Source organism: Perca flavescens, chromosome 8, assembly GCF_004354835.1.
Source record: "Perca flavescens isolate YP-PL-M2 chromosome 8, PFLA_1.0, whole genome shotgun sequence".
Lineage (NCBI taxonomy): Eukaryota > Metazoa > Chordata > Actinopteri > Perciformes > Percidae > Perca > Perca flavescens.
The window spans coordinates 3,722,455-3,749,412 of NC_041338.1; the positions used below are offsets into that span (position 1 = coordinate 3,722,455).

Consider the following 26,958-nt stretch of genomic DNA (forward strand, 5'->3'; position numbering starts at 1 on the left):
TAAGCACTGACTCTCCTAGTCAAGTCAAGTCAAGTCATTTTATTTGTATAGCACATTTAAACGAACAACTGTAGACCCAAAGTGCTTTACAGGTAGAGCAGGGAAGGCAGAGACAATATGCCTTAAAAATACATAATCGTATGTGCAAGGTACCATGAACACAAATAGGCAAAGAAAGAATTAATAATGTAACATAGAATAAAACAACAAAGGAACAATGTTTGAGGCAAAAAAAAAAATAAAAAATTTCAGGAATCAAGGAGAGTTAAAAGCAAGAGAATAACAATGCGTCTTCAGATTTGATTTAAAACTAGTAATTGTTACATTACATGATTTGATATGGGGTGGAAGGGAATTCCAGAGTTTGGGGGCTACTACAGAGAAGGCTCGGTCCCCTTTGGTTTTTAGGTGTGTCCGGGGGATGACGAGGAGTTGTTGGGTTCTGGACCTGAGTGCCCTGGTGGCAGAGTAAGTAGACAGGAGATCGGAAATATATGGAGGCGCTTGACCATGAAGTGCTTTTAAAACAAAAAGTAAAACTTTAAAATCGATTCTGAATTTCACTGGTAACCAATGAAGCTCAGCTAAAACAGGAGTTATGTGGTCATACTTTTTGGTGCCAGAGAGGAGTCTAGCAGCAGCATTCTGGACTAATTGGAGTCTGTTCAAATTATGTTGGGTTAGGCCTGGATCCAAATAAAATCATCTCAGTTTTCTTGTCATTTAACTGGAGAAAAGTTGCTGCCATCCAGGATTTAATGTCCTCCAAACAGCTAAAAATTGTATTAATTGATGAAGTGCAACCAGGGGAAATGGGTAAATACAGTTGTGTATCGTCAGCGTAGCAATGATAATTTAGGTTGTGCTTTTCAATGATCGAACCAAGGGGCAGCATGTATAGGGAGAATAACATGGGGCCAAAAACTGATACTTGGGGGACGCCAAATTTAATACCCATTGGAGAGGAGGATGTAGTACCCAGTTTTACAGAGAAAGTTCTATTTGTCAGGTATGATTTTAACCAGCTTAAGACAGAGCCCTGTAATCCAACTACATTTTCCAGGCGGTCAATAAGAATGCCATGATCAATGGTGTCGAAAGCAGCGCTGAGGTCTAGGAGAATAAGCAAAGCACATGATCCAGAGTCAGTGGTAAGTAAGATGTCATTATACACTTTTAGTAGGGCAGATTCCGTGCTGTGGAGGGCTCTGAAGCCAGATTGGAATTTATTCAATATATTAAAACTATTAAGGAAAGAGAAAATCTTCTGTGCAACTACTTTTTCCAAAATTTTAGAAATAAAAGATAATTTAGAGATGGGTCTATAATTGCTAAGGTCATTTGGGTCATAATTGGGTTTTTTCAGCAGTGGTTGCACCACTGCATGCTTGAAACCAGAGGGGACGACACCAGTGTACAGGGAGCAGTTTACTATATCCAACAAAATTGGACAAAGAACATCAAACACTTCTTTAAAGAGTCTTGAGGGGATGACATCAGAGGGGCAGCATGATCGCTTTAGGTGAGAAACTATCCCAGACAACTCAGTGGAAGACAGAGGAGTAAAATGCTGGAGGATACTGATGGGACTATGAGTTTTAACAGAAATGCAACCCTGAGAAATGATATTGGATCTGATCTGGTCCATTTTACAGATAAAATAATCAGCAAACTCCTCACAGGTTAAGGAAGTGTCAACTGCATTGGCCGGATTTAAAAAGGAGTCAATAGTTTTAAAAATAATTTTGGGTCCGTTAGCCTGAGAGTTGATAAGCTCACTATAATAGTTAGATTTTGCCTTTTTGACCGCTGCTTGGTAGGCCTTCAGGTGTTGCAAAAACATATCATATGAGACGTTAAGCTTGTCTTTTTTTAACTTTCGTTCCTCCTGTCACCTACCACAGCAACCTCGCAAGGTGATCCGCTTCTGTCGCCACCTGAACACAACAGACCACAGGTCCGAGCTAGACTGACACAGACAATACACTGCCTTCAGACTGTAACAATTAGAATTAGCGCAAATTGCAGGTTTTAATCTCATGACATGTTTGGCAAAAAACGCTCGTTGTCTTTGGGTGCCAAATACACGGGGCTATTCGACTCCATGCAGTGTCATCAAAACACAGTGGACAGATAGAGTCTGTAAAGGAGATCCCGTCTTAGATTCTAATGGCTTTATTATCCAAGGCTCAGGTGTAATATTCCCAGCTGGCATTCAGGCCTTTCTCATTCAACAGATGCTACAGGTATATACTGACACACTCTGGCCTTTGAGACCAACGCAGACATGACTACGAGGTTAATTCGGTTGGGATCACCTTTATGTAAGACAATTATCTTTATGTCTTTATGATTGAAGGAGAAAAAATCATTTTGGAATAATTGTTCATACAACACACTTTAAACACCACAAGCTCTGGTGGATGTAAAATGAAATGTCTCAACAAGTCTAATATAATATAAACAGATATTAAATATGATGACATAATTGTGCAGTCACAGTCAATATTTAATCAAACTGCTTCTGGATATAATTTGTCTACAATTGTCTGGCAGCCGGCAAACTGATTGATCGTTTATCCTTCTATTTCTTTTTCTAAACCATATATATTTCACAAAACAACAGGGCTCATTGTATTTATGCTATTAATGTTGCTGGTATTACTGGTTGCAGCATTTGCTGGTTTAGACACAGTGCTGGCAATGTTCGCAAATTGACTGCAAAATAATGATGTATGAAGGAATCAGCGAGCCTAACAAGGTAACAACAACCAATCCTCTTATATAACAATATTTAATATATATAGACTTCACACATTATTACACAACAATGCTCCTGAGCCTGTGGAGATGGAAGGAGAAGGTGTGACGGGGGAGGACGTTGGCATACCCTGTTTAGCAGCTCCGCACTGCATGACTCACCGTTAAAGGAAAACAGACGCTTCATGCAACCAAGCCAGGCACTCATTAACAAAACTCCCCGGGTGGCTGTTTACCCAACATTCTTTGCAAATCAAATTAATGTTTATCAGACTTGCAGAGGGTCTCAGTCCAGCTGTCGTCTTTGGAGCACGTCATCACCATGGAAACCTGCAGCTGTTACTTGGAAGCACAAGTAGGTTCAGCCTTGGTAGTTTAATGGCGAAACGCAGCCCAGGCTTTCACAGTCCTGTGTGCACCCGTGGGAGGGATGACAGCCATCCACAGCACAGAGGATGCTGCTATGCCTGGCTCTATTATGATGCTACATGGAGATAGAGAAGATGAGCCACGTGACAGCCCTGACAAACAAGCCAGAGGCCTTTCTGTTGGTACACGTGAATGCTTGCAAACACACAAATACGGACTCAACTTAAACTGCACACATGGCATATACACACATAGACACATAGAGTAAACTAAAACGGAAATGAGCAGTGAAAAATAGCTTTAGTAAACTGAAACTAAATAAAAACTAAAACCTTCAAGAAAACTAAACTGGTGTGGCCGGGTTAGCTCAGTTGGTATTTTTTTATTTAAGCTTTATTTATCCAGGTGAGTCGATTGAGAACAATTTCTCATTTGCAACGACAACCTGATCACATTCACACAGGGCCACATTCATACCTGGAAGCTGCCCAGTACGACTACAGTCTGATCTGCTGGCCACTGAGCAGCTGAGCGGTTGGAGGTTAAGGGGCCTTGCTCAAGGGCACCTCAGCGGTAAATTTTATCCTGTCAGTCTGGGGATTGAACCGACGACCTACCGGGTGCCAGCTCGCTTTTTGTCCTGTGGAATTAAAGACCTAAAATGCTCCCAAAAAAGATTAAAAAAAAACTGAAACTATATTGCCAGGTAAAAAAAAAACTAATAAAAATGAATGTAAATCCTTTGGTTTTTTTTAAGCATAATATATTGCTACTGAAAAAAAGGAAAGAGCATGAATTTCCATCAAGTCTGAACCACAGAAATAGAATGGACTTGACACGTGATGGCGCTGTGCCGTCGGACACTAAAGTAGCGCGAAGATTAAACATTAAAACATGATGGCTGTTCTCCAACCATGTATCTTTTTGTGTGCATATGTAGCTCCATACTTCTGAGACATTATACCTGGCCCTAACAAAAACAAAGTCAAACTAAATATATAAAAACTAAAACGTTCTGGAAAAACTGAAACTAAACTAAAACTAGCAAACACACTCTGAAAACTTACTAAAACCAAACGAAAATGAAATCTAAAAGTCAAAACTAAAATAGCATCGAAACTGAAGTGAACGTTCTTAAACGTTTATAATCTCGATGTACACACATGCAGAGGAAGTAAAATTAAGTAAAGAGGTGATTAGAAAGGATAGCATCATATTGGTGATAATAGAATTCATACACAGCGTGTGGCAGTGTGAACCCTGTGCTCGGTGACACCGATATCAGCGTGTAATTCAGCTCTAAATGGCCGCCTTTAATTCAGAGGGTCCGGTGTCAACACAGGACAAAGCTGTGATGAGAAACCCTATCAGGGGCAGGGTTCATCAGAATAATGGGATGGCACACTCCCTATTTCACAGTCGGTGGGGGGTAAAAGCTAGGTCAGGTACATGGGTCTGCCCTGATAAACAATACTCTAAAGCAAGTCATGAAGTTAGTGCAGAAAAAATAATCAAAGTCAACACCAACCATCTTCTGGTTCCAGCTTCTCCAGTGAGACGATTACCCATTTTGATCAGTTTTAGACCTTTGTAAACTGAACATATTTTAGGGTTTTTGGACTGTCACCTTGGGTTCAGAATAAATGTGATGGACATTTTTCACTATTTGCTAACATTTTACATACCAAACTATTGATAGATGAAAGAAATTGAGCTTGAGAAAAATAATCAGCAGATTAAAAAACTTTGGTAACACTTTACTTGAAGGTATCTACATAAGAGTGATATGACACAGTCATGAACACATGACACTGTCATGACACATGAGCCCTAACCCTAACTCTAACCCTAACGCTAACCATAACTTGTCATGACAAAAACCGAATGACACATACTAAAAGAAGTGTTATGTCATAAAGGTTTATGACTTGTTTATAATGTTTATGACACGTTCATGGCAGTGTCATGTCACTCTTATGTAGATACCTTCAAGTAAAGTGTAACAAAATTTTCAAGTTGAACTTTATATACTAAAATCCCTGGACAGAAAGTGTTATCCTGCACGAAGGCTGCAATAAGTCAGTGCTGCAGACCCACTACAACAGTAGTTCCCAAACTTTTTCTGCAGGGCCCCCCTTTTGTAGATAAAAATATTTCCAAGTCCCCTGCACAGGGATGGTCACGAGACACAATGCGATTTGACTGGGAGATTGGCATTCGGCTCCTATACACGAATTGTGGCCACCACTACATATTTTCTTGCCTTTTGGTAATTGTGGTAAGGCTTCATCGTTTGCTTTACGTTTACCTGGCAGTCCTTTCACAAACTTGTCGATTCTTTGCTAGCAGTGCAGCAAAACCATGCATTATTTATTCATAATTAGCTTAGCCTAGTTTGGGAACCACTGCACTACAGTATTAATATTTTGGCATTAAATCTTCAAGATTAGTCTTCAGCGAGTGGACGGATACCCAAAAATAAGTCATGTATGTCCAGACAGTGTAATGTACCACTGTACTGGAAGGATCTGAAAGCATTTTTTGATATAAAAGAAGGCTTAAGTATTAAAGGTGGACTTCAGTAGTGAGTCATATCTGAGAGCAGCTGCTTGCATCTGTATTTTGCAATGACGCAAATGCTCTCTATTGATATCCTAACTCCAAAAAAGAGAAAATCTTTTGAAGTGACACTCTTGAGTGCGGCGTTCGCTCACAGTGTAAACCCTAACAGCTTCAAATGAAGCCTCAGACGCAGGTCTTTCCAATTTCTCACTGATGTTCAAAGATTTTCAGCGTTCTTATCTTGAGTACCCTGCAGTATATGTGAGACTGAAAAATAAACTTGTTTTAGATTCTATATATTACTGACAATGGCTATGATGCATATTAGTGCTGTGACTCATCCTCTTCACACACACACACACACACACACACACACACACACACACACACACAAACACACACGCACGCACGCACACACACACACACACACAACACACACACACACACACACACACACACACACACACACACACACACACACACACACAAATGGAAGCCATTCATTAACTTCTGTTATTTGAATCTGATGTCCCTCATGCAGCATATTCATATGTTATCGACATTGTGTTTCCTCCCAATTGATCTATTTCCTCAGAGCCTCTAGTTTAAGGTTCCTGGGTACTCACATTTCAGAGGATATCACATGGTATGGCAACAGCTCTGCAGCTGACAAAAAGGCTCTTTGGAAAGCATCTACACCTCCCGAAGCCTGCGTAAACACTCACATCACCCAGCACATGAACTGTTTGAATTCCTCCCCTCAGAGAAGAGATACAAGTCTATTGGACCACAAGACTGATGAGCAGTTTTCATCCAAAAGCCAATACCACACTGACCTCTGCTCTGAAACTTATAGACACAACTGTGCAATATGCAAAAGTATGACATTTGTGACATATTTATTATTACAACTGGTGCAATACGTACAACTATTTTACTCTTATAACTTTTTACGTAATGCATATGCATATGTTGACAATTGTGTATGTGAGTTGCATGTGACATAGAGGTATATTTCTGAGCACTGTCTCAGGTTGTGCACCTGAATCTCATTGTATGTATCATGCAATGAAAATAAAATTATCTTATATTATCTCATATATATATATATATATATATATATATATATATATATATATATAGCTTGAATAAACCCTGAGCCCAGGAGCGAGACGCCCAGCAGGGCCCTGTAAAATGTTCCACATCGGAGAGTTTTAGTCATTTCTGCTCCACTGGCTCGTCCGCCCTCAAGGCAAAGAGGTCCACACTGTATTGAAAGTTTAATCAACAGTAAGTAGAAGAGGTGTCCTGCGTGAGGGAGGTCCTATGTAAACCACTGGTTCCCCCACAGCCTTGTTAGATGAACTCAGGTGCCCCTTCATCAGTTCCCAATGTGTTCCAAATGTAGAACACTATTAAATATATAAAAGTGGATATTGTTATTTTTGTAGACAACTGAACTGTCAGTATTTAGGTTGGTTTGGTCAGCAGTCGTATTACTACTACTACTTGGGAGTAAAGCTCAGTGTTTAAACCGTTCATTCCTTTTAGCTAACTATTTAAACTGTCTAGTCAGTAGTTTTAGTTAAATATATTTCAGCCACTTATGCAATACTTTTAGCTATTTATTTCCACCATTTATGCATTACTTTTAGCTAACTATTTGAACTGTTTGGTCAATACTTTTGGCTAACCGTTATGCGTTACTTTTAGCTTTTTATAGATTTATTTCTACCATTTGTGTATTCATTACATTCAGCTACCTGTTACGGGCGGAAAATAGCAATTGTGTTACAACCTGGTTCAATGCATCTCTCCTTGTTCTTATAAATTAATGTTTAATTGTGCACTGTCCCTGTTTAAATAAACATAACATTACATTACATTACATTACATGAATCAAATCATAATTTCTATTTTTTCCACTGAGTTGAGCTGCTCCACAATCTTTCCACATAGCCCCTGGCACAAGCAGAAGTACTCCCTGGGGTACAAGTAACCCTGGTTGGGAATCACTGCGCTAAACCCTCCACGCTGGAAGGGAGGGGGAGAATCAGTCCACTGCTGCGTGAACGCGTCCTTATATAGGGCAGAGCTGAATGTTAGGGAACTCTCCAGGAAAAGGAGATGACGTGGTGTCAGCGCAGATGACCCTTTATACATAAAGTTACATACGATACAGTATTTGACCTTATAATGACTCAGGGTTGGGTCGTTTTTGCTCTCCAAACATTTGCAAATCAACAGGGCACCTGGGTCAGATGGCTCAGTGGTGCAGGCCAAGAACACCACAAGGCAGAGTATGTTCCCTAATAAATCACTTCTGCTGAGTGCACACAATCACCTAAATAACATTTATTTAATGGGCTGCGGATAAACACGGGGTGTGGAATTGCTTGGAGGCACACAAAGACACGGCCACCACTATAATTTATAGTAATATACTGAAGTGATCAGGCTTGCAAGAAGAAAAAAACACAAGCATATCAACGACTTAGTAAGCACATGATACATGTATCTGGAATGAATCGCTATCCTCCTACCTTGATCAGCAGTGGAAAGGTGCCTTTTCTCTCCTTTAATAGCTTCCCCAGCTTATTTTTGGAGCCAATTCTGTCCAAAGGGAAACATCTAAGTTTAATATAATTGCACATAAGGCCTGAATGCATGCACGGAAACTATTCTTTAATGATTCTTTTAATGATGTCAATACTTATTGCTTCAGAGTTCAAAAATAAAAAGCAGCTAATGTTGTCCTTGCTGCCCTTGACCCTGACTGAGATGAAAAGCATATCAAAAAGCACAACATTTAGATGACATGAATTTGTGAGCTGTTTTCACTTATAGACAGTCACAGCTGTAAGACCAAGAGCCTTTTCAGTTGGTGCAGCCTTTTGCATAAGCTACAGTGACACCTTCTGGGCACATGTTTGATTTGTCTAATATTAAAAACACTGAGCTGGGCCCGTTTTATGGAGGTGTCAGGTCAGTCAGATAGTTTCCAGTACTCAACTACCAATGGGGTCAAGTGCCTCAACAAGTAAGCTAACACCCGAAGATAAATAACTTTTAATTTAATTTAATTTATTTTATTTATAAAGGACAACGCACATTAATCAACATTTCTGTAAATGTGCCAGTGTTAGCCAGCCGGTTAATTTTCAACTGTAGTCCTTTGGGCAGATGTTTTGAGACCAGAGCGACAGGAAACAGCAAGACATTAGCACAGGTTAAAATGTACAGACAGAAGTCTATTAGACGCCATAAAGACAGCTAGAGCAATACAAAATAAGCTTTCTCAAGAAGCCATGCAGAGCGACAGGAAGCAGCAAGACATTAGTAACCATATAAAGTTACACATCAACAGTATCCCCATTCAGGACATGAAGCCATGCAAGCAACAGAACACCGCCAAGCAACACAGATTATAGCCATTTTCTTGACCCGTGCAACCATGAGCAATGACACAAAAAAAAAGATAAAATGCATCACTCATTAATGGAGATCTTGACACAATAGCCTATTAAAAGTTGCAGTGCATGTTAATAAAATGGTGAAATAGTTAACAAGTTGTACTGAATGGAAGGCTACCTGACACAAGTAAACACATCTAACTGATAGATATATTAGGCTACATGAATTTGACTACCAGCGGTGTAGTCTACGTGATACGCAGGTATAGACAGTATACCCACTAAGAAAGCTCCAGGATTTCCATATCACCACTTAAAAATGCACAATGACACGCAACAACATACTTTCCATTATATTTTTGATATATTTAGAATTGTTCTCTGTGTTGTTGTTTTTTTATCTTTAATTGCATGGGCTAAAGGTTAAAGGAATTTCCACTGTAAATTGGTGCATAAAAGTGTGTCAGAATGCAGGAAATTAAGTCTTTGACCCTGACCCCCCAATATGATATGCCCCCCCCCCTCCCATATACAGTACAGTATACCCACTACTACACATTACACTTTGGACACACCTTCTCATCCAATGTGTTTCCTTTTTATTTTCATGACTATTTACATTGTAGATTCTCACTGAAGGCATCAAAACTATGAATGAACACATATGGAATTATGTACTTAACAAAAAAAGTGTGAAATAACTGAAAACATGTCTTATATTTTAGATTCTTCAAAGTAGCCACCCTTTGCTTTTTTATTAATAAGAGAAAAAATTCCACTAATGAACCCTGACAAAGCACACCTGTGAAGGTAAAACCATTTCAGGTGACTACCTCATGAAGCTCATTGAGAGAACACCAAGGGTTTGCAGAGTTATCAAAAAAAGCAAGCATATATATATGCAAGCATATATATATATATATATATATATATATATATATATATATATATATATATATATATATATATATTACACTACACCACTGTTGACTACTAAATGAATATTAGAATAAAGACTATAAAGAATAACGCAAAGATATTGTGTGTAACAAAAACTAAAATACGAAAATGGGACTCGTCCACAAACTTACAGGACAACGTCACACTTACCTTCTTTCTGATGATCTGTTCGGCGCGCTCATGGTGAAATAAATCAACAAGGTGGCAGCGATGAAGCGCTCACGAGCGACATGCCCAATACTTAGTCTGAAGTCCCGGACCCGGTGCTGACACACAGCTGACACTGACAGCCCGTGTGCTGCGGAGCGTTACCAACCACCCCCCCCCCCCGCTTATCCAAAACACAATGGCTGTTTTCGCCACACTAAGTACTCACTGACAAAATATATATTTCTTTTTTCTGACGCAGCTTTTTAGGCAGGTGCGCGAGGGAAAGGGGGGGGGGGGGAGAGCGCGAGACAAAGGGAGAGACAGACACCCACTGGGCTATACATTTCCCACATACTGTAGGTGTAGCATTGCATTAACATTAACCCCCCCTAATGTCCTTTAAATAATAAAATTCCATATCAGAAATTTGGGTTTCTTTCCACCAAATTGTCAAAGAAACTACGTGGATGGTTCCATACAACCAAATACTCTTCACATATAAAATAAATGATCAGTTCACTACTTTTATTGAATTTGGGTGTTTTATTTAATTTTATAGCACTTGAAAAATAAAAAAATGACAAAAGAACGTTGGAAAAAGCGTCAAAAACGCGGGGGAAAAAATCAACAAAAACATTTTTAAAAATCGCTGAAAATAAATCGACAAAAACGTCGGGAAAAGGTGACAAAAAACCTGGGAAAAAAATTAACAAAACATCCCAAAAATAGCTGAAAACAATGGATAAAAAACTTTAAAAAATTGCTGAAAAAAATCGACAAAAATGTCAAATAGTGACAAAAAAACCTGGAAAAAAATCGCCAAAAACATCGGGGGAAAGAGTCAAGTGTAAAAAGAACAACAAAAGTTTGACCCAGAAAAAAATAAAAGTTGCGAGGTCGACGGGAAGACAACACAAGGGTTAACAAACCATACTCTGACTGAATCAAGGTTCATTTTACATCTGGAATGCGAACTTCTAGATATAATAGATGCTCAAACATATATGGCCTAGGCTACCAGATGTTCTCTTAAAAAAAAAAATATATATATATATATATATATATATATATATATATATATATATATATGTCTATTGATATATCTAGCCAGACATAAATGCTACATGTTAACATTTTTAACATACATGCTAACATGTATGTTAAAAACACTAATTAAAAATGACAAAGGTATGGACGTCTGCCTGTGATTTGAAGCTAAAAAAAACTAAAAATTAGGTGGGAAAGCACTCAATCAAACACCTGTAATGGATACAGTGTGCATCTTTTATAAGGGATTTGTCTCTGTATTGTGAAATAAAACGCTGCTTTATCCCTGAAGGCAAAACAGAGCTCTTCTAATGACTCAGAGGATACTACATACTGTGAGTGACACTGTCCAGGTAAATTATCTATACTGCAAGTTTTCATGTTGCATCCACAAGACTAGCTCATTTGATGTTCTGTTCCTAATTGGTGCAAGCCTTGCAATCTTAAATCAAACAATCAAAGAACAGCAGTTATTGCCTCACAGCCTAAACCTTATATTTCATCAATAGATCTTTTTTTCACGGCAGGCATTTTGACTTGTCACAGTAAAAAAGATGGTGTTACCAATAACATTAACAATGAAACTGAATGTGGCCGGGTTGGCTCAGTGGGTAGAGCAGGTGCACATATACTGAGAGATTTATGCCTCGACACAGAGGTCCAGCGTTCAAATCTGACCTGTGATGATTTCCTGTATGTCTTTCCTCTCTCTCACCTAGCTGTCCTATCAATAAAGGTGTAAAAACCCAAAAAATAATCTTTAACAATGAAACTGAATCAGTTAAATAGAATTCAGCAATCATTAAGTTACCTGTGCTTTTGCTACTGTGACATGTCAAAAATGTTGTCTGTGAGAAAGGCCTATAGTTCTATAATGATGTATCTCTGATAAATTGTTAAATTTAACCTCAGTCTGATGTAAACCAGAACTGTTGGTCCTTGTAAAGTAGGGGGGCAGAGTTCTCTACACAGTTTGGACTCGTTTATCTGTGTTTTAAGCCCCCCAATGTCTCCTTCCAGGCAGCGCTGCCTGGAAGGCACTAGGTTTAGGCAATGGTTAGGGTTAGGGTTAAGGTTAGGGTTATGTGCCTTGAAGTCAACGTTCGCAGCGTTGCCTTGAAGTTGATTAGGTAATGGTTATGGTTAGGGTTAAGGTTAGGGTTATGTGCCTTGAAGTCAACGGAATGAGACGTTGGGGGCTTAAACACCATCGAGCTTTGGACTCCTGAAGAGATACACAGCTTGTGCTCATAGTTTAAATGTCACGGAGCAATAGAGGACCCAAATGCACGACTCAGAGTAGAGAGTAGAAGGTAAGAGGAAGAGTACAGAGTACAAATCCAGGCAAAGGTACAAAATTGGCAGGCAAAAGACGTGGTCAAAAATACAAGCTAGAGGTCTACAAAAACACCAGCAAACAAACAGTAGGGGATAACGCTGGAGAGTGAGACAGGTACAAGGTACTACAACAATCTGGCAACTGATAAATAACACAAGGTGAGTATATGTACACTGGGACAGGGGAAGACGATTACACACAGGTGACACACATTAGGGAAGGGAGGGTAATGACACAGACAAAGACGGGAAGACAAGATACCTGAAACAGAGACAGTTAACAAAATAAAACAGGTAGTCAGGGAAACAGACAAAACGTGAACCAAGAGTGGGAACTGGATGTGACATTAAATGTGGGAAAATTCCACAGAAAGGGAAAAGCTTCAACTCCCCAGAGTCAACTGTAACAACATATTGTTTTGATAAACTTTAATAAGCTCGACAAATTTTATTACAGTGGCTTTGTAAAACCCTTGTGGTGTGGAGGGACGTTTAACTCTATAGTCCTATAACGTGAACCATCTGTGTCCCATTGTCTTCTACTTCGGTGCGGTTGACCCAAACTTGTATGTCTGATGTGCTCAGTACTGGGATGCTGAATTTATGATTGTGTGCACAGAAATGTATCATATATTTCTTAACTAAGCAACTCTCTCCTGAAAGAAGACATTTACTGTACAGCCACGTCACGTTACTAATAATAGCAATAAAAGTGATAACATTTTATTTATAGAACCCTTTTCAAGATACCCAAATATGCTTTACACAATAGATCATACTACTGGATCCATATGATATGTTTTTGGAGTACAATTTAAAGGACAATATTGATTAAAAGGGTCGTTCTTGCACATTTTGCTTTGTCTCTAGGTATTATTTAAGAAGCTACTGCAATTGGAAACTAAAACACTGTATTTATCTAATTTATGTTTCACCTAAATCTACTGGTAAAGAATTATGAAGAATAATGGCGTACTGACAGGATCAGGAACACTATTAAAGGGGCGCTATGCAGTTTTGGCAATTTAGTTTTTTCACTTGCGGGATTCTCTATAGAGCTCCACCTACAGCTTCGGAATAGATATTTGGCAACGCTGTCGTAAAAACTCGTTGGAGACTCTGCCCCACTCCCTTCTTCTCCCTCTGATCGTGTGCATTTGTTTTCAAAGAAGCCGGCGAACGCACGGAGCCATGTCCACTGAGGTCATTCTCGAAATATTACCCTTCTCTCCCGGGTCCGTAACATTATTCTTTTTTCCTCCAATGGCCTTAGAACGCTGTCGGAGCAGAAGCAACTTGTGTTAGCCAACATCAAGATGACAAGAAACTCGGTGGCAGATAAAGTTTCTGATCAAAGATACAAGTGCAACAGCAAGAACGCCAGGTCAGCATCGGATTTGCAGGCTTGTGTTTGTCTCAGTTCTCATTCTGAAAACGCAGGTCCGATGTTTACTCGTGTCTCCGTCGCTCCATCAGTCTGCCGTTTCCTCTTTCTCTGTTCCTCCGACAATGATTTCCTAGTTTTCTGCTTCTTGGATGGGGGCGTGTAGCGGCCATAGACAGGGAAAGAAAGTAGCGCCGTGTATGTGTGCAGTGCCGTGAAGCAATCCGTTACATCACGACACCTGATATCACGCCATACTTCCTGACGTGAGGCCGGTGGCTCGCAAGTTTTTTCTTTTGCAGAATGGTAGGGGAAGACTCATGAATATTCATTAGGGACCTCATCCCTGATTGGCTAACCCTGACATTCTTACCCTAACCATAGAACCAATCCCACTCCTCTTGCCTAAACATAACCAATCCCACCAGAGAAGGTAACGAGTACTAGCCATCCAGAGGGAGAGTAGGGCGTGTTCGTCCCCTACCATCCTGCAAAAAAAATAATTTGCAAGGGTGGTTTTTCCGCTCAGAGGCGCTAGGGGGCGCGAGATGACCACCATTCAACCCGAAAATAAGTCATATAACCATTCCAATGACTCATTTACTTAAGGTAAACTAAGCTTAAAAACTGCATTCCCCTTTAAAACACTCTACAAGACCCAGAGAGAAGTTTGTGGTGTACTCATACATAGCAATAGCATTATGATTTCTCATGTTACTTTCACACCCTGTAAGTTGAATCCTAAAATCACTTGCAGAAAACAGCAACGTAAACGACCGACTTCAACAATGTGGTTTATTCAGAATTAACAAGGCAACATTACAGCACCAGTCAGATAGCAATATTCAGACATCACTTTAGCTCTGCACATATAGAGAATGGTTACAGCTTACTGTTTGACACCTTCAGCTTATTATGTGAACAGCTTATTCTCCTGTTATTATAGGCAGCAATGAAGCTGAGCACCATTTGAATTGATAACAGACACAACCTAAATTTAAACAGCTGACTGCAGCAAGTTATGCTCTAGAATAACACATATCTGCTCGGCGAAAAAGCCCTTTTTATTATCATGGCTGCACTGCATAGTGGGAAGTGTAATGGAAGGACCAGTATTTTTGAAATAACGCAGTATGATTATTGAAAATTAGGAGATGTGTGCACAACCATACTGCACTGGTAGATAGTTGTTGTATGACTAGGAAATGAATCACAGATATAATATATACAGAGTTTAATATTGAAGGGACAACCTTTCAGTATGAAAATTGTTGGAGTATCTCTTTAAATCTTCATCTCTCTCAAAAGAAATATTTTTTCCTTATTTTGCTATTGATTTTCACAGCAATGAAGTCATGGTCAGCATCTGTTGGCTGGAACTAATCTACATCTGTTCCAAATCCTTTAAAACTGACACAATCCACACACTCATTCATTATGGCATTTCTTCTTCTAATCATGTGGATTTAATTCAGACCACTCCAGCTGGATTTTTTTTCTTTCTATTTGTCTATGAAACTTTCCAGATTTAAGATCAGGAAATGTGAGCACCGTCCTTTCTGAGAACAAGAGAGACAGAATAAGTAACACACGGTCTGGATTTTCTCCGCTGACCAGCCTTAAGGTTAAAAGATGTGTTGGTGAGAATAGTAATGAGTTGCAGGACAACAGGGGTTTCTTATTTCCTTTTTGAGATGTTTGATGAACAGCTTTGGTGCACGCCCTGCTCTGCTCTCCTCTGCTTCCCTATCACCACCCTCTGTCTCAGAGAGACAAAAAAAAGCACTTATTTCTTTGGCTGTGTATGTAGTATGTACATCAGACTTGTCTCCGAAAAGGACTTTGTGACTGAGGACAGGCTGCAATACGGGGCTTTGCAAAGAGGAGGTAGCAGCTGTAGTTTTGGTAAAAAAAGGGCAGATCTGATCCTGGTTCAGGTGTGATGAGAGCAGATCCAACAGGACTGGGCTGACGTCTGGAGTTGTGTCATGGTCGTAGCTGAGGCGGAGGTCTGGTTGATCTGGGAGCAGATACAGCAGAAAACGTAAGGCTTTGTCTAAAGTGAGATAAAGGTGCAGAGGTCTTTGGTTTTACATAGTTCATAGTAGCTGAAAACCTACTTCATCCCAGGTGCTTGTGATGATGTTTTTCGTAGCCCACTGCATTGTTTGTACTGGTACCTGTCAGTGACAGAGCCATGTCAGGCAGATTGCTGCTGATTTCTGATTCAGCGATAGTGATTTTTTTCAGGCTGTCCACATTACCTCACTTACCTAAGTAGTCCTTGTAGTCCTTGAAGTATTTGTGCCTCAGACCACGTCCATCTTTCAAAAACAAAATGGCCAGAATGAAAAAAAAATAAAATAAAAGATTGACATCTGATATCAATATCATTCACATGGCACTGTGAGTTCTTGCTTATAAAGTAAAGAGTTCATATTCTTTTGATTAAATCATAACGATAATATTTCTGCCCACATCTTAAGCCATAGATCATAAATTGAGGCCATCTAGTGAGTTGCCAGGTCATTCCAATTTGTATATTTTTAGATCTATTTAATAGGAGAAACTTGGCACCTAACAGCATGTAATCTGCCAAGAGATACCAGGCCAGACTCAAAGACTGCTGGCACACTGCCCCTGTCCTTCAGTGCTTTAAAGGAGCACAAACCATTAGAAAGGTTCCATTAGATCAGGTAAGCAGGAGATTAGTTGTAAAAAATAAGATTAGATTTGATATGATGTGTGTCAAGGCCTGGCTTCAAAGCCAAATCCCAATCACATGGCCAATCGTTGCAGCTATTTTAGTTATCAGAAGTACTCTGCCATACCGGAGTTGCCACGTTGCTTGATGCATTGTCCCCGGTTAGGAATGCCAGCGGCAGGGTTTCCTGGATTGATGATGTGGCACTCGTAGCCCGTAGGACAATGAAGAGGCTCGTCTCCATCCTCAGTTGTGCTGCAGGCCTCAGCTAGTGGGCAGAAAACACACTTTTTAGATCAGAAGAAATCGCAAACATGAAATACACCACGGTCATTTTGTGGTTATGCGGTTAGTACGTTTACTTTTGTTTTGTTTACTTATCCTCCCTTAACCTCAAAGTCATGTCTACGTCTACATTTCCCACTCAGAATGCCAGCAAGCCAATTGTGCAAATTTCAGAAAAACTTGCAAGAACCTTGTATATTCACTGAGGAATAGCAGATGACAGTTTTCAGTCAAAGGGAACACAAAAATTATGCCCAGCTGTAATGCATCTTGTGGATGCGTTTTTATTAGTCTACTGACACTACTGACAGTGGAGAAAATGGTCTCTTTGCCTCTTCTTATGAAATATCTTTTCCCCTTTTGTATGATGGCTTGCATTATTTCTAAAGGATGGACTCCAAAATGTGACTTTTACTGTTGCTGCACTGACAACATCTCCTGGTTTATGTACTGCCAAAGTTAAATCAACGGCAAAAAAATGACTCCTGTCATGACACGTGACAGGAGGGTAGAGCTATGGTGAAATCAAACCAACATGTGCTGAATGAAATTGTTCGCACTGAGCAAAGGCTGGATTGCATTAGCATTTTAGGGATTTTTGAGTGTTTTATCTGTCCTCAGTGACTGGTCAGGTGTGTGTGTGTGTGTGTGTGTGTGTGTGTGTGTGTGTGTGTGTGTGTGTGTGTGTGTACCCACCCTGCAGAACCTCCTCAGGGCCGTCTAACAGCCAGCCGTTGCCGCCCAACCACCGAGGCTTGGGCTGCACCAGCCAGTCCAACACTGTTCAGAACACACACAGAACCACAGCCATCAAAATACTAATTAACAATATTTTAAAGAGAGAAACAAAGAAAGACTAATTTCCAAGTAATTCAAGGCCCAATTTGACTCTCTCTGCTATGCAACCTTAAAACCCAAACACTACTGTGTGTCTGTCCTTTGGCGCTGCTGACCTGGTGGCGGCTGGACAGACTCCAGGCAGGCGTAGATGCAGCCATTGTAGCAGCAGCGTTTATGGCGCTCACACTCTGAGTCGGAGCGGCAGCCGGGCACCTCACAGGCTCGCTCTGGCAACATCTGGGGTGGCGGTGGACAACGGTCATTCTTCTGGTGCTGTGTGGACTGGGGGTGGTTGGGGTACTCATAGTCCTGAGGGACAGAGAACGAGAAATAAATAAATAAAAACGTAGATGTGGTTTGTTCTGGTAGACGTTAAAGATATTTGACTGGATCCGTGGACATTTTAGCATCAAATGTAGAACCAGCATGACTAAAAGTCAAAATCTATACATACTGTTGCTTCCTGACTAGGCGATGTCATAGGTGCGCATATAAGTATGGGTCATTTTGGAAGGCAACAACATACAACGTTAGTTTTCTGTTAAATGTCATGAATGGTTTTTGTGAATGCCACTTGATAAGAAATAAAACTTCTCATTTAGTTCCCAAATAAGACTCTTCATTCGATGTTCACAGTGTGCTGGTAAAATTGCACATAAATTGTACTTTCTAGCCACCAGAGGGCAGCCACGGGTCTGAGTGATCACTTTCAGCACAGCAGAGCTACAGTAAAGACAGGAGGTTTTGGCTTCAGCATGCATGCCTGCCTGCTAGCGTCTGTCTTGACCTGGCTTGGGAGGTGATTCACTGTGAGAACAAACGCTTGATTCTGAGAGGGAGAAAGTAGGCCACAGGATCCCGAGCCAAGCAAAGACACGCTTCACACACTTCGACGCGTTTGGCAACGTACAGTGTAGGCCTGCGTGCACACACGCGTGTGTAACCAAACAGTAAGGCACAATCCACTGTTGCTGTGAAGATGCAATGCATCGCAGAGGCTAACATTACAAATCTGTAACACAGCCGTGGTCTCTTTGGTTTAATAGTTTTTTACAAAGCTGCTACTCTTGATTCCAGCTCATTGGTTTTGACATGTCCAGGACAAAATTTGTGGGTTTATATGCTTTCACACTGCTGGTATCAAATATCACAAGTTTTGTGCGACAATATAAGCAGCTATGTTTTGTTCTCGGTTATCTACACACGGGAAATATTACAACAATATCCCAAGAAGCACTGCTGCCCTTGACTAAACATTAACTCTCATTAAAATGGAGTATATCAAACTCCAGTGAAATCAAGTGTACAGTTCATTCCACTCCTTGCAACAATGTTTACTGGCTGGTCTAACGTCACTGTTAAAGCACCCACTGAAAAATATAACAAGGAACAATGAAATGATATAAGGCCATTGGTGGGGTGCAAGGTGGTTACCTTTGAACTCTCTGAACTGCACAGGAAGTTATGTAGCTGGTTGGTTATCTAATTCTTTGTTACACTGTCCAGAGTTGTTTGTCATAACACGCATGCATGTGTAAATGAAAAGCAAGCACAAGTTTCAGTTTTTCAGAATTTATGTCTTTGCAGTTGTGTGGGTGAATTCCTCTGACTTTCCAGCCTCAGCCATTCATTTGGGAGGGTGTTCCAGAGAGAGAGAGAGAGAGAGAGAGAGGGAGTGAGAGAAATGGGTGTTTTTCTCTACACTAGATTAGTAATTAGATAATCAGCTTGTGGGTTGCACACGGTCATTAAAACTGTGCTGTTTGTTTGGCAGGCTTACTGAACGCTCTTACAAACCAACCGGAAAAACGAAAGCAAATGTTTGGCGCTGACGGTGGTATCACACACACAGTATCTGTGTTCACTTTAAACACACATTAATTTGTTCTGGCAGCTGAGAGCTTAGTGGGTGGATGGTTCTTTGGGGGAGGGGGGGAAATTCACACAGTGGAGGGAGCAGGAATTCTCCTGCATATTACTGTAAGTAGTTTGTACATCACTTCTAGGACTGGTTTTCAAATTTCAATACTTTTTGCATCCTGGCTGAAATGTGTCTTGAAAACTGTATTGGCAGAAAGTTGGCATTGAAGCCTTGGTCGGACTCTTTGCCTTGTTTACTTATTCTTTGATTAGATACTTCCTATTTTAAGCTGCTCTAATCAATACATATTTTTTATAAAAAAAATGGATCAAATGACTGTGTAAAGTAAAAGGTGCCACTCAAAGTGACAAATCTACAAAGAATTATCAGCTGACAGACACTACAGTTCCCCTCAGCTCTACGTAGCTTTTAAGCGTCGTTTAGCAGAAACACATTTTAGTGTACTGTTCAGCTGTATTCAAAAATATTTTCTTTAGTGAGTTATTGAAAAAGTGTATTGTTGTCGTCTTGACACCAGTCTCCAGAACTTTCAAACAATACCCAGCCCTTAAGCTTATATGCCATTTTACTTTGCATTTACGTGGTCACACTGTACTCTACAGGTCTTCAGACTCATCATTCATGGCTCTGAGGAGGGAAATGGAGCCACATTGGTTCACAATGTCTCCTGGTACAATTAGATCTATGAATGAGGACTACCAAGTCTGCTGTGATTGGATAATGACATAATGGCTACTGCCCTTACTCCACTTGTCTCATATCCGATCTGCTCTAACGTCTCCTGCGTACGTCTCCTACAAAAGGTCAAGTGTGCCCTTCCTGTTTATGTGACTGCGTGTGTAGTTTAAGGGTGAGTTTGCTTGTACACATGAATACTGTACACGAGTGATTCCCAACCAGGGGTACTTTGGGGGGGGGGGAGGTACATGGAAAGATTGTGGAGCAGCTCAACTTATTTGAAAATTGAAATTGAATAAATTGAAATTATGATTGAATTAAATGAATGCATATCTGCTGTAACACCTGAACACTGCATGTTGTAGCTATGTAACAGTGCAAGTGCATGCAAACGAGTTAGCAGGTAAGCACAGAAGTTTTAAACAGGTAGCTTAAAGTAATGAATAAATGGTATAAATGAATAGCTAAAAGTAATGGCTAAATGGCTGAAACATTCAGCTTCACTGCCAGTAGTAGCCTACTAGTAGTATGATTGCTGATCAAACCAAACCAGCCTAAATATTGACAGTTCGACAAGAATGAAAACATTGGGAATTGATGAGGGGGTAGGTGAATTCATCTGGCAGTTTTGTGGGGGTACCTCAGGCCAAAAAGTTTGGGAACCACTGCTGTACACTGCAGAAGCCATTACTTTTAGAAAATGTGTTCACTGTATTGATCCCTGAGCCTCAGACTTGCCAACATTGAAGGCGCTACTTCTTACATTTTTCTTACTGTACTATTGCCTTGCTGTCATTCAGCTCTTACTGTAACTGCTTGACTCTCAGGGCTCCTCTTGTGTCTTCTCCCCTGCCTTCATGTCTTTATGTGCCAGCAGAGCCGTCATGGTCTACATCCTGTGCTCTTTCACACAATCCATGGGCACATCTCTCTGATGTTCCACAATGTTTATTTACACTCCTGTCTGCTTTGCTGCTCTCCTATAGAGACACTGCCAGCGGGCCTGTGTGGGACGTTCATGTCTATCTGTGGGCATGTTTCCCCCCTCTCTGAAACTCTCTCACTATCTCTCTTCCTCTCGGTTTTCTTCTTGATCTCTTTTGCGTTGAAAAGCATGATGGTGGCTGTTAACGATTGATCTCAAACGACGGCTCTCGTTCCGTCTCTCTTTCCCTGTCTCTCTTTCCCTGTCTCTCTTTTTTAGTGCTCTTGCTCTGTGGTTTATGGGGAGTTTGTGGGGATAAGCCACTGGGGACCTTGTCTGGCTCCATAACTGTACTGAGATCAGGCCATTCATGGTTCCACGCAGAGATCTCAAACAGATACTGAGGGTTTCTGTTTCCTTGGCAAGGATGCACACACACACACACACACACACACACACACACACACACACACACACACACACACACACACACACACACACACACACACACACACACACACACACAGAACTGTGTGGCCAAGGTTGTGCACAAGGAAAAGCTGTTATTTCGTATAAGTGTCAACTCAAATGTGCCAGATCTCCCATGTCTACTAAATGAAGCAGCCCACAGCACACATCTGGTTAGCTTTTGGGTTGTCAGGACTCATTTCCTGTCTCTATACCAGCAGTCAGTTTGACATAAAGATACACAGACGTGCATAGGTAGAGACACATCAGGCTAAACTGTGAGGCAAACGGACAGCCTGTAAATCGGTCGGAGATTAGAGTTTTAATGAGGAGTACAGGGGGAAGACATGCTGACTGTCAAACAGGTCGATGCACAGCTGGGCAAGGCAGTCCTTGAACTTCGAACAGACTGGCAGAGTGGGGAGTTCTAACCCTGAAATGCAGACGAACAGACTGCACCTTTTTTGAGGCCTGGTTTACTCAACAGGAGGGAGGTAAACCAACTGTGAGTGCAGCTAATTAGTGTTAGTGAAAAGAGTCTGAAATAGCGTCTGCTACCTGTCAGTCAAAGTCTGAGGTAGCAGGGATGGCCATGATAGAGGACCCCCTAAACTCATTGTCTGTCTTACTCCTCTATACTCCATTTGTAGTGCAGCTGTATGCAGAGTTATGGATACCAACACGTCTGTGGTCTCACATACTCAGACTCAGATTTGCTATGATGTTGTATGATTGTTGTTGGTGATGATACAAAAACTCTGTTGCCAAATAAAAGAAATGTCTGGAACATCAGAGGCCCCATGTGAAAAAAAGGTAAGCAGTAGTTGATGTGAAAATGGTTTCTCTTTTTGGTTTGTGTGTGCGTCTATTGTACTGATCGGTGATCTTCTCCACCATCCAGTAATGTGCTTCTGACCAGCAGGCTCACATCATCTGACTGGGATTAGTCCTGTTTACAGCCAGTAACACACACACAACACACCAGTTCAGGATAACTACTTGTAAGATGGATGACTGACTAACTACAATAACTATGGCGTCGGGATTATGTCATATATCACGAGCGTGATAAAACATTGTAGCGCAAGACCTCACCGTAAATAAAGGGCTGTATAAGTGTCTCTCATCCGTTCTGTTGTTGGGATACGTGGTTACGCAAAGTACCCTTATCTCTAACATTAGAGGTAGATCCATAACAGATATGTACAGCCAACTAAGCAAATACTTATATTATGTTTGCCATGATTAACTTACTGTATTAGTAGAATGCAATCACACATTATTTGATGAAACATTATTTGGCAAGCCAGTCAGATTAATCCAGAAAAAGAAATAATGTTTCATGACGAGGTGCATGACGTAACATTACCTTGTGTGATCGTCCTCTACTCATAAGTTAAATCACCACAGACAAACTTTAACATTGAAAAGAGTAAACTTGACCGTACATTTTCTTGATGGAGATAACGCAGGACATTGGGCTGTGTGTCAGTAAGTAATTGTGCAATTCAGTTATATTAAATACACGCTGATTCTCAACCATTGCAATAAAAAGGTTCCTTTTAAGTCAATCTATGATAGGAACCTCTGGCTTTACTCTCACTTGATAGCATGAGTGGCCATCACAGTAAATTACATTAGGTAAAGTTATCTTATCTTTACAAAATATCACTTCCTTAAAAGCTACAAATTTCCATTAGTGAAAAAGCAGTGTGTGGATCTGTTTTGTTTTACAAAGCAGCCGCAGGCCAAGTCAAACAGCCGGCCAGCCAGGAAGTACACATGTTTCTGAGCATCGGCAGGGCACCTGTCTTACAGTAATACCAGGTGCTGTCAGAATGGCCCACATCACATCAAATAAATGAAACTGTAAAGATTTATGGTGGTAGCCTCAGACACGCTCACTGACATGCCCAGGCAGGTGTCTGAGCCAGACTGTGTGATGGCTGTATGAGACAAAAAAATCTGGTCTGTATGTGTGTGTGTGTGTGTGTGTGTGACTTCTGCTGCCCACGCCATTCCACCTGTTTTCACATCAACCCATCAAACGCTTTCCTCTTGATTGTAAGTTACCCTCTGACGCCTATTTCTTACCTCTACACCCTTATTACGTGCCATGTATTATTAGGCAGGCATTCCCCCTGTTAAACACAAAGAGGAAATTAGGAAAGTGCTACTGGTGACCTTTCAACCTTGTACCAGGAGGAGGTCTACATGAAAGAGGGTGGACATGACTCTGATCTCCAAAACCGTCTCACCCACAGGTCAAACAGACAACTTTCTGGTCAGAGCTTTACAATATGTAAGTCAGATAAATGAAGTCAAGGCCAAGCCTGCAAAAACAGTAAGATAAAGAGGCATGGAAAACATAATTTTAAATCATTTTGATATGAACTGAATTGAGATGAAGTGTGCATAATAAAATGTAAAAATTTGGCTGCTTATGTTTTGATAATACATTTCCATTCTACAGTGCGGAATCTGTTTACCGTGTCCTATTTAAAAATAACAAAACATAAGATAAGACATTCAAGTGATCATAGTGTCTTTGGGGGATAAATAAATCATTCAGATAAATGCAAGACAAGTACTGAGCCTGCTGGTGGTCTTGGGTTTGTTAAACATTTTTACCAATTTTCCTTTCAAGACACACTATTCCATAGCACAGTGCCTACGTGAAATACTCAGTGACTATAATTTGTCTTTCTGCACGGTCCCGGTGTTATGAATGAGGCGGGCTGTGAGTGTGTGTGTGTGTGTGTGTGTGTGTGTGTGTGTGAGAGAGCGGGGGAGGTGGTAAAAAAAAAAAAGAAAGATTGAAAGATATAGAGATGAAAAGGTTCAGAGGGAAAGAGACAAACTCGGTGTGCTCAGCCGTCTCAGCATGTTCCAATTACAGCAGCTTTGAAGCAGAGTCCAGCAAGACAGTGCTTTTGGCCCATCCTGAGAGCACGAAGAGACGAGAGAAAGAGACTTGAAAGAGGGAAAACAGGGGGTGGTTTGCTGAGCAATGCATACGGGCGAGGGGAATGAGAAAGCTGGGCAGAGAGAGGGCGAAAGGGTAGCTGATTCAAATGAGAGAAGGGAAAAGAGATGAAGGCAGAGAACGAGAGAGAGAGAATAGGGCCAACGAGGGCATAAACCAGTTAGAAAGTGAGAACATTGAAGCACGAGAGGGAAAAAGAAAGAGAAGGCAGCACGCTACAGTGAGCCCTTGTTAGAGATGATCAATCAGTTACACTGAGCTGAGTTAACAAGCAGGGGCCCAGTCTGCAAATTCAGTTCCTGCCCTAATAATCCACTAGAAACACACACACACATACACAACACACAGAGACAGACGTTAAACATCCGGTGTGCCCTTCAATTACTCATATGGAAACTTGAATGGTGGTGTGGTCTCTAGCGATGCATCATACCTTAAAAGATAACCATATACTTTGTTTGTTAAATCTTAATCTGTAAACCAGCTATAGCTGTCATATACACAAAGCTGAAAAAAATATTTTTCCCTATACTTAAAAAGTTTAAAAACATTATCATAAAGTGGATGTAAAGTGCATGCTATTCAATATCACACTTAATTAAACACATCTGTTCAGTAAATTAAGGCTAAAGCTAGCAGCCGCTTAGCTTAAAGACTTGAAACAGTGGAAAACTACTAGCCTGTTTTTTTTTTTAATCCATACAAATACCAATGTAGCAATAAGACACTTACATTTTATCTACCAAAAAGTTGCAGTTATGTTCTGGATGTCACTGCAGAGTCCGGCAAAATATTAAACAACAAAATCTTCTATATGAATAACTTTTTATTTTCAGTGTTGAAATTGAGAAGTTCGGATTTTGAACTGAAACTACATTTTTGTTATTACAGAGACATTAAAGTACAAAAAAACGGCTCATATCAGTACCGAATTCCAGGTTTAAATGTGACCATCCTATTAATTAGTAAACTCTAGAGGTGCTGGTAGGTGGTCGAGCCAGCTAGCTGTTTTGCATGCTGTTTTGCTTCCAGCCTTTATGCTAAGCTTAGCTAGTCAGCTGTTGGCTGGAGCCTTATAATTATACAGACATGAGAGTGGCACTGATCTTCTCATCTATGCAACAAATAAGCGTATTTCCCTAAATGTCAAATTATTTCTCTAAGTACAGTACTTGGTTAAAGGGAATTAGTTCATGAACACCACTGCTCTTTTCACTACTGGATTATAGCACTCGGGTCAACTTGACCACCTCTCACCTCCACCACAAAACTGCTGTGACAGTGTGAAACCAGCTCTCTGCAACAGAGCCGGTATTGTGCTGTAATGCCGTGAGCTTTCACCTACTTCCACTTTGGAGCACATTCTGAAAGAAGTCAAAAGCTAGAGATAGCGAAAAAAGCATCACACTCATACGTGGACAAATACAAAAGTCAAAGGTGAGGTTAGCAGTCCCACCTTATGGTTGAGTCCTCTTTTCCTGATTCTCCTAGAATCACTTCCTGTGGCCAGGACCAACAGGGACAGCAGTAGCAGCACCACAGAGCCCGGCATGGTCTGCGTCCTGCACCCCAGCTCCGAACTCTTTCTGCGTCTCCCTCCCTTCTCCTCCCTTCCTGTCTCAGAGGTATTCCTTCCTTCCTCTCCTTATTCCAAAGTTTGTCCTTTACGCGTCCGTGGTGCCTTTCCAGCTGAAGCAATAACTCATTGGTGCTCATGTGCAGCCAGAGATTACACAAGCCCTCTCCCTCCAACGAGACCTGCCTTTATATCTGCCTGAGGAAAAGTGCAGGACAGAATGACAAAGTAGAGGGAAGAAAGGGGAAAGTACAGAGGGGATGAATGAAGGCAGTGTAGTGAAGAAACGAAAGAAGGAGAATAGTTAGGGGAGCAGGGGAAGGGAGAAACAACAGCTGTCTGTGCATCAGTTGTTGAGAGCTGGAACTGTCTGCTGGCACAGCTTGCGCACATGTCTCTGGGAAAGAGGAGGGGTGAAGTAGGGAGGTGGGTAAAGGGAGGGGAGAGCATTAGATAGGGCAGTGTGTGTGAGACCTCCCCCTTTGCCCCCTAGTTGCATCTCGCTGCACATCTGGTGATCTTTATGCGAGTTTGACAGAGTTGTGTCAATGTGCGGTTTGGGCATATTTAATATTCTGTGGCTGTGCTTCACATGTTTTTCTCGCTTGCGGTATTGTAGGAGGGGAAATAA

General features: G+C 40.9%; 2 protein-coding genes across 4 annotated transcripts in view; both read right to left on the reverse strand.

The window, feature by feature from the left end:
- dyrk4 (dual-specificity tyrosine-(Y)-phosphorylation regulated kinase 4) overlaps positions 1–10,338 on the reverse strand; it is a 35,412-nt gene extending 25,074 nt beyond the window's left edge. For both annotated transcript variants that reach the window (XM_028586446.1, XM_028586444.1), the window contains exons 1-2: positions 10,215–10,338; positions 8,235–8,304 (exon numbers count right to left, since the gene is read on the reverse strand). In XM_028586446.1, coding sequence (XP_028442247.1) covers positions 8,235–8,304; positions 10,215–10,246 — 102 coding nt within the window. In that variant the 5' untranslated portion in view covers positions 10,247–10,338. The remainder of the gene's footprint in view (positions 1–8,234; positions 8,305–10,214) is intronic.
- Positions 10,339–14,764: 4,426 nt separating this feature from the next.
- On the reverse strand, positions 14,765–26,703 carry wfdc1 (WAP four-disulfide core domain 1). 2 transcript variants are annotated; one of them, XR_003693182.1, is made up of 7 exons: positions 26,208–26,703; positions 17,926–18,121; positions 17,669–17,752; positions 16,815–16,955; positions 16,248–16,307; positions 16,104–16,163; positions 14,765–16,003 (listed from the first exon to the last, which is right to left on the reverse strand). XR_003693182.1 is itself a non-coding variant. In XM_028585773.1 (7 exons), exons 1-6 carry the CDS (start codon positions 26,301–26,303, stop codon positions 16,105–16,107), a joined length of 627 nt encoding a protein of 208 aa, XP_028441574.1. In that variant the 5' UTR covers positions 26,304–26,703; the 3' UTR covers positions 14,765–16,003; position 16,104. The 2 variants fall into 2 exon arrangements, 1 of the variants encoding a protein (XP_028441574.1); XM_028585773.1 differs by having other exon boundaries at positions 16,257–16,307.
- Between the last annotated feature and the right edge of the window lie 255 nt (positions 26,704–26,958).

What these genes read in the sequence shown, in the direction of transcription:
- wfdc1 (XM_028585773.1), bottom strand. Translation starts at nt 26,303, where the DNA reads ATGCCGGGCTCTGTGGTGCTGCTACTGCTGTCCCTGTTGGTCCTGGCC. An exon ending in AAAGAGGACTCAACCATAAG is followed by an intron (nt 18,122 to 26,207) that starts GTGGGACTGCTA and finishes TCTGTCCCTCAG; the next exon opens with GACTATGAGTACCCCAACCA. An exon ending in GGACTACAAGGACTACTTAG is followed by an intron (nt 16,164 to 16,256) that starts GTAAGTGAGGTA and finishes TGTCACTGACAG; the next exon opens with GTACCAGTACAAACAATGCA.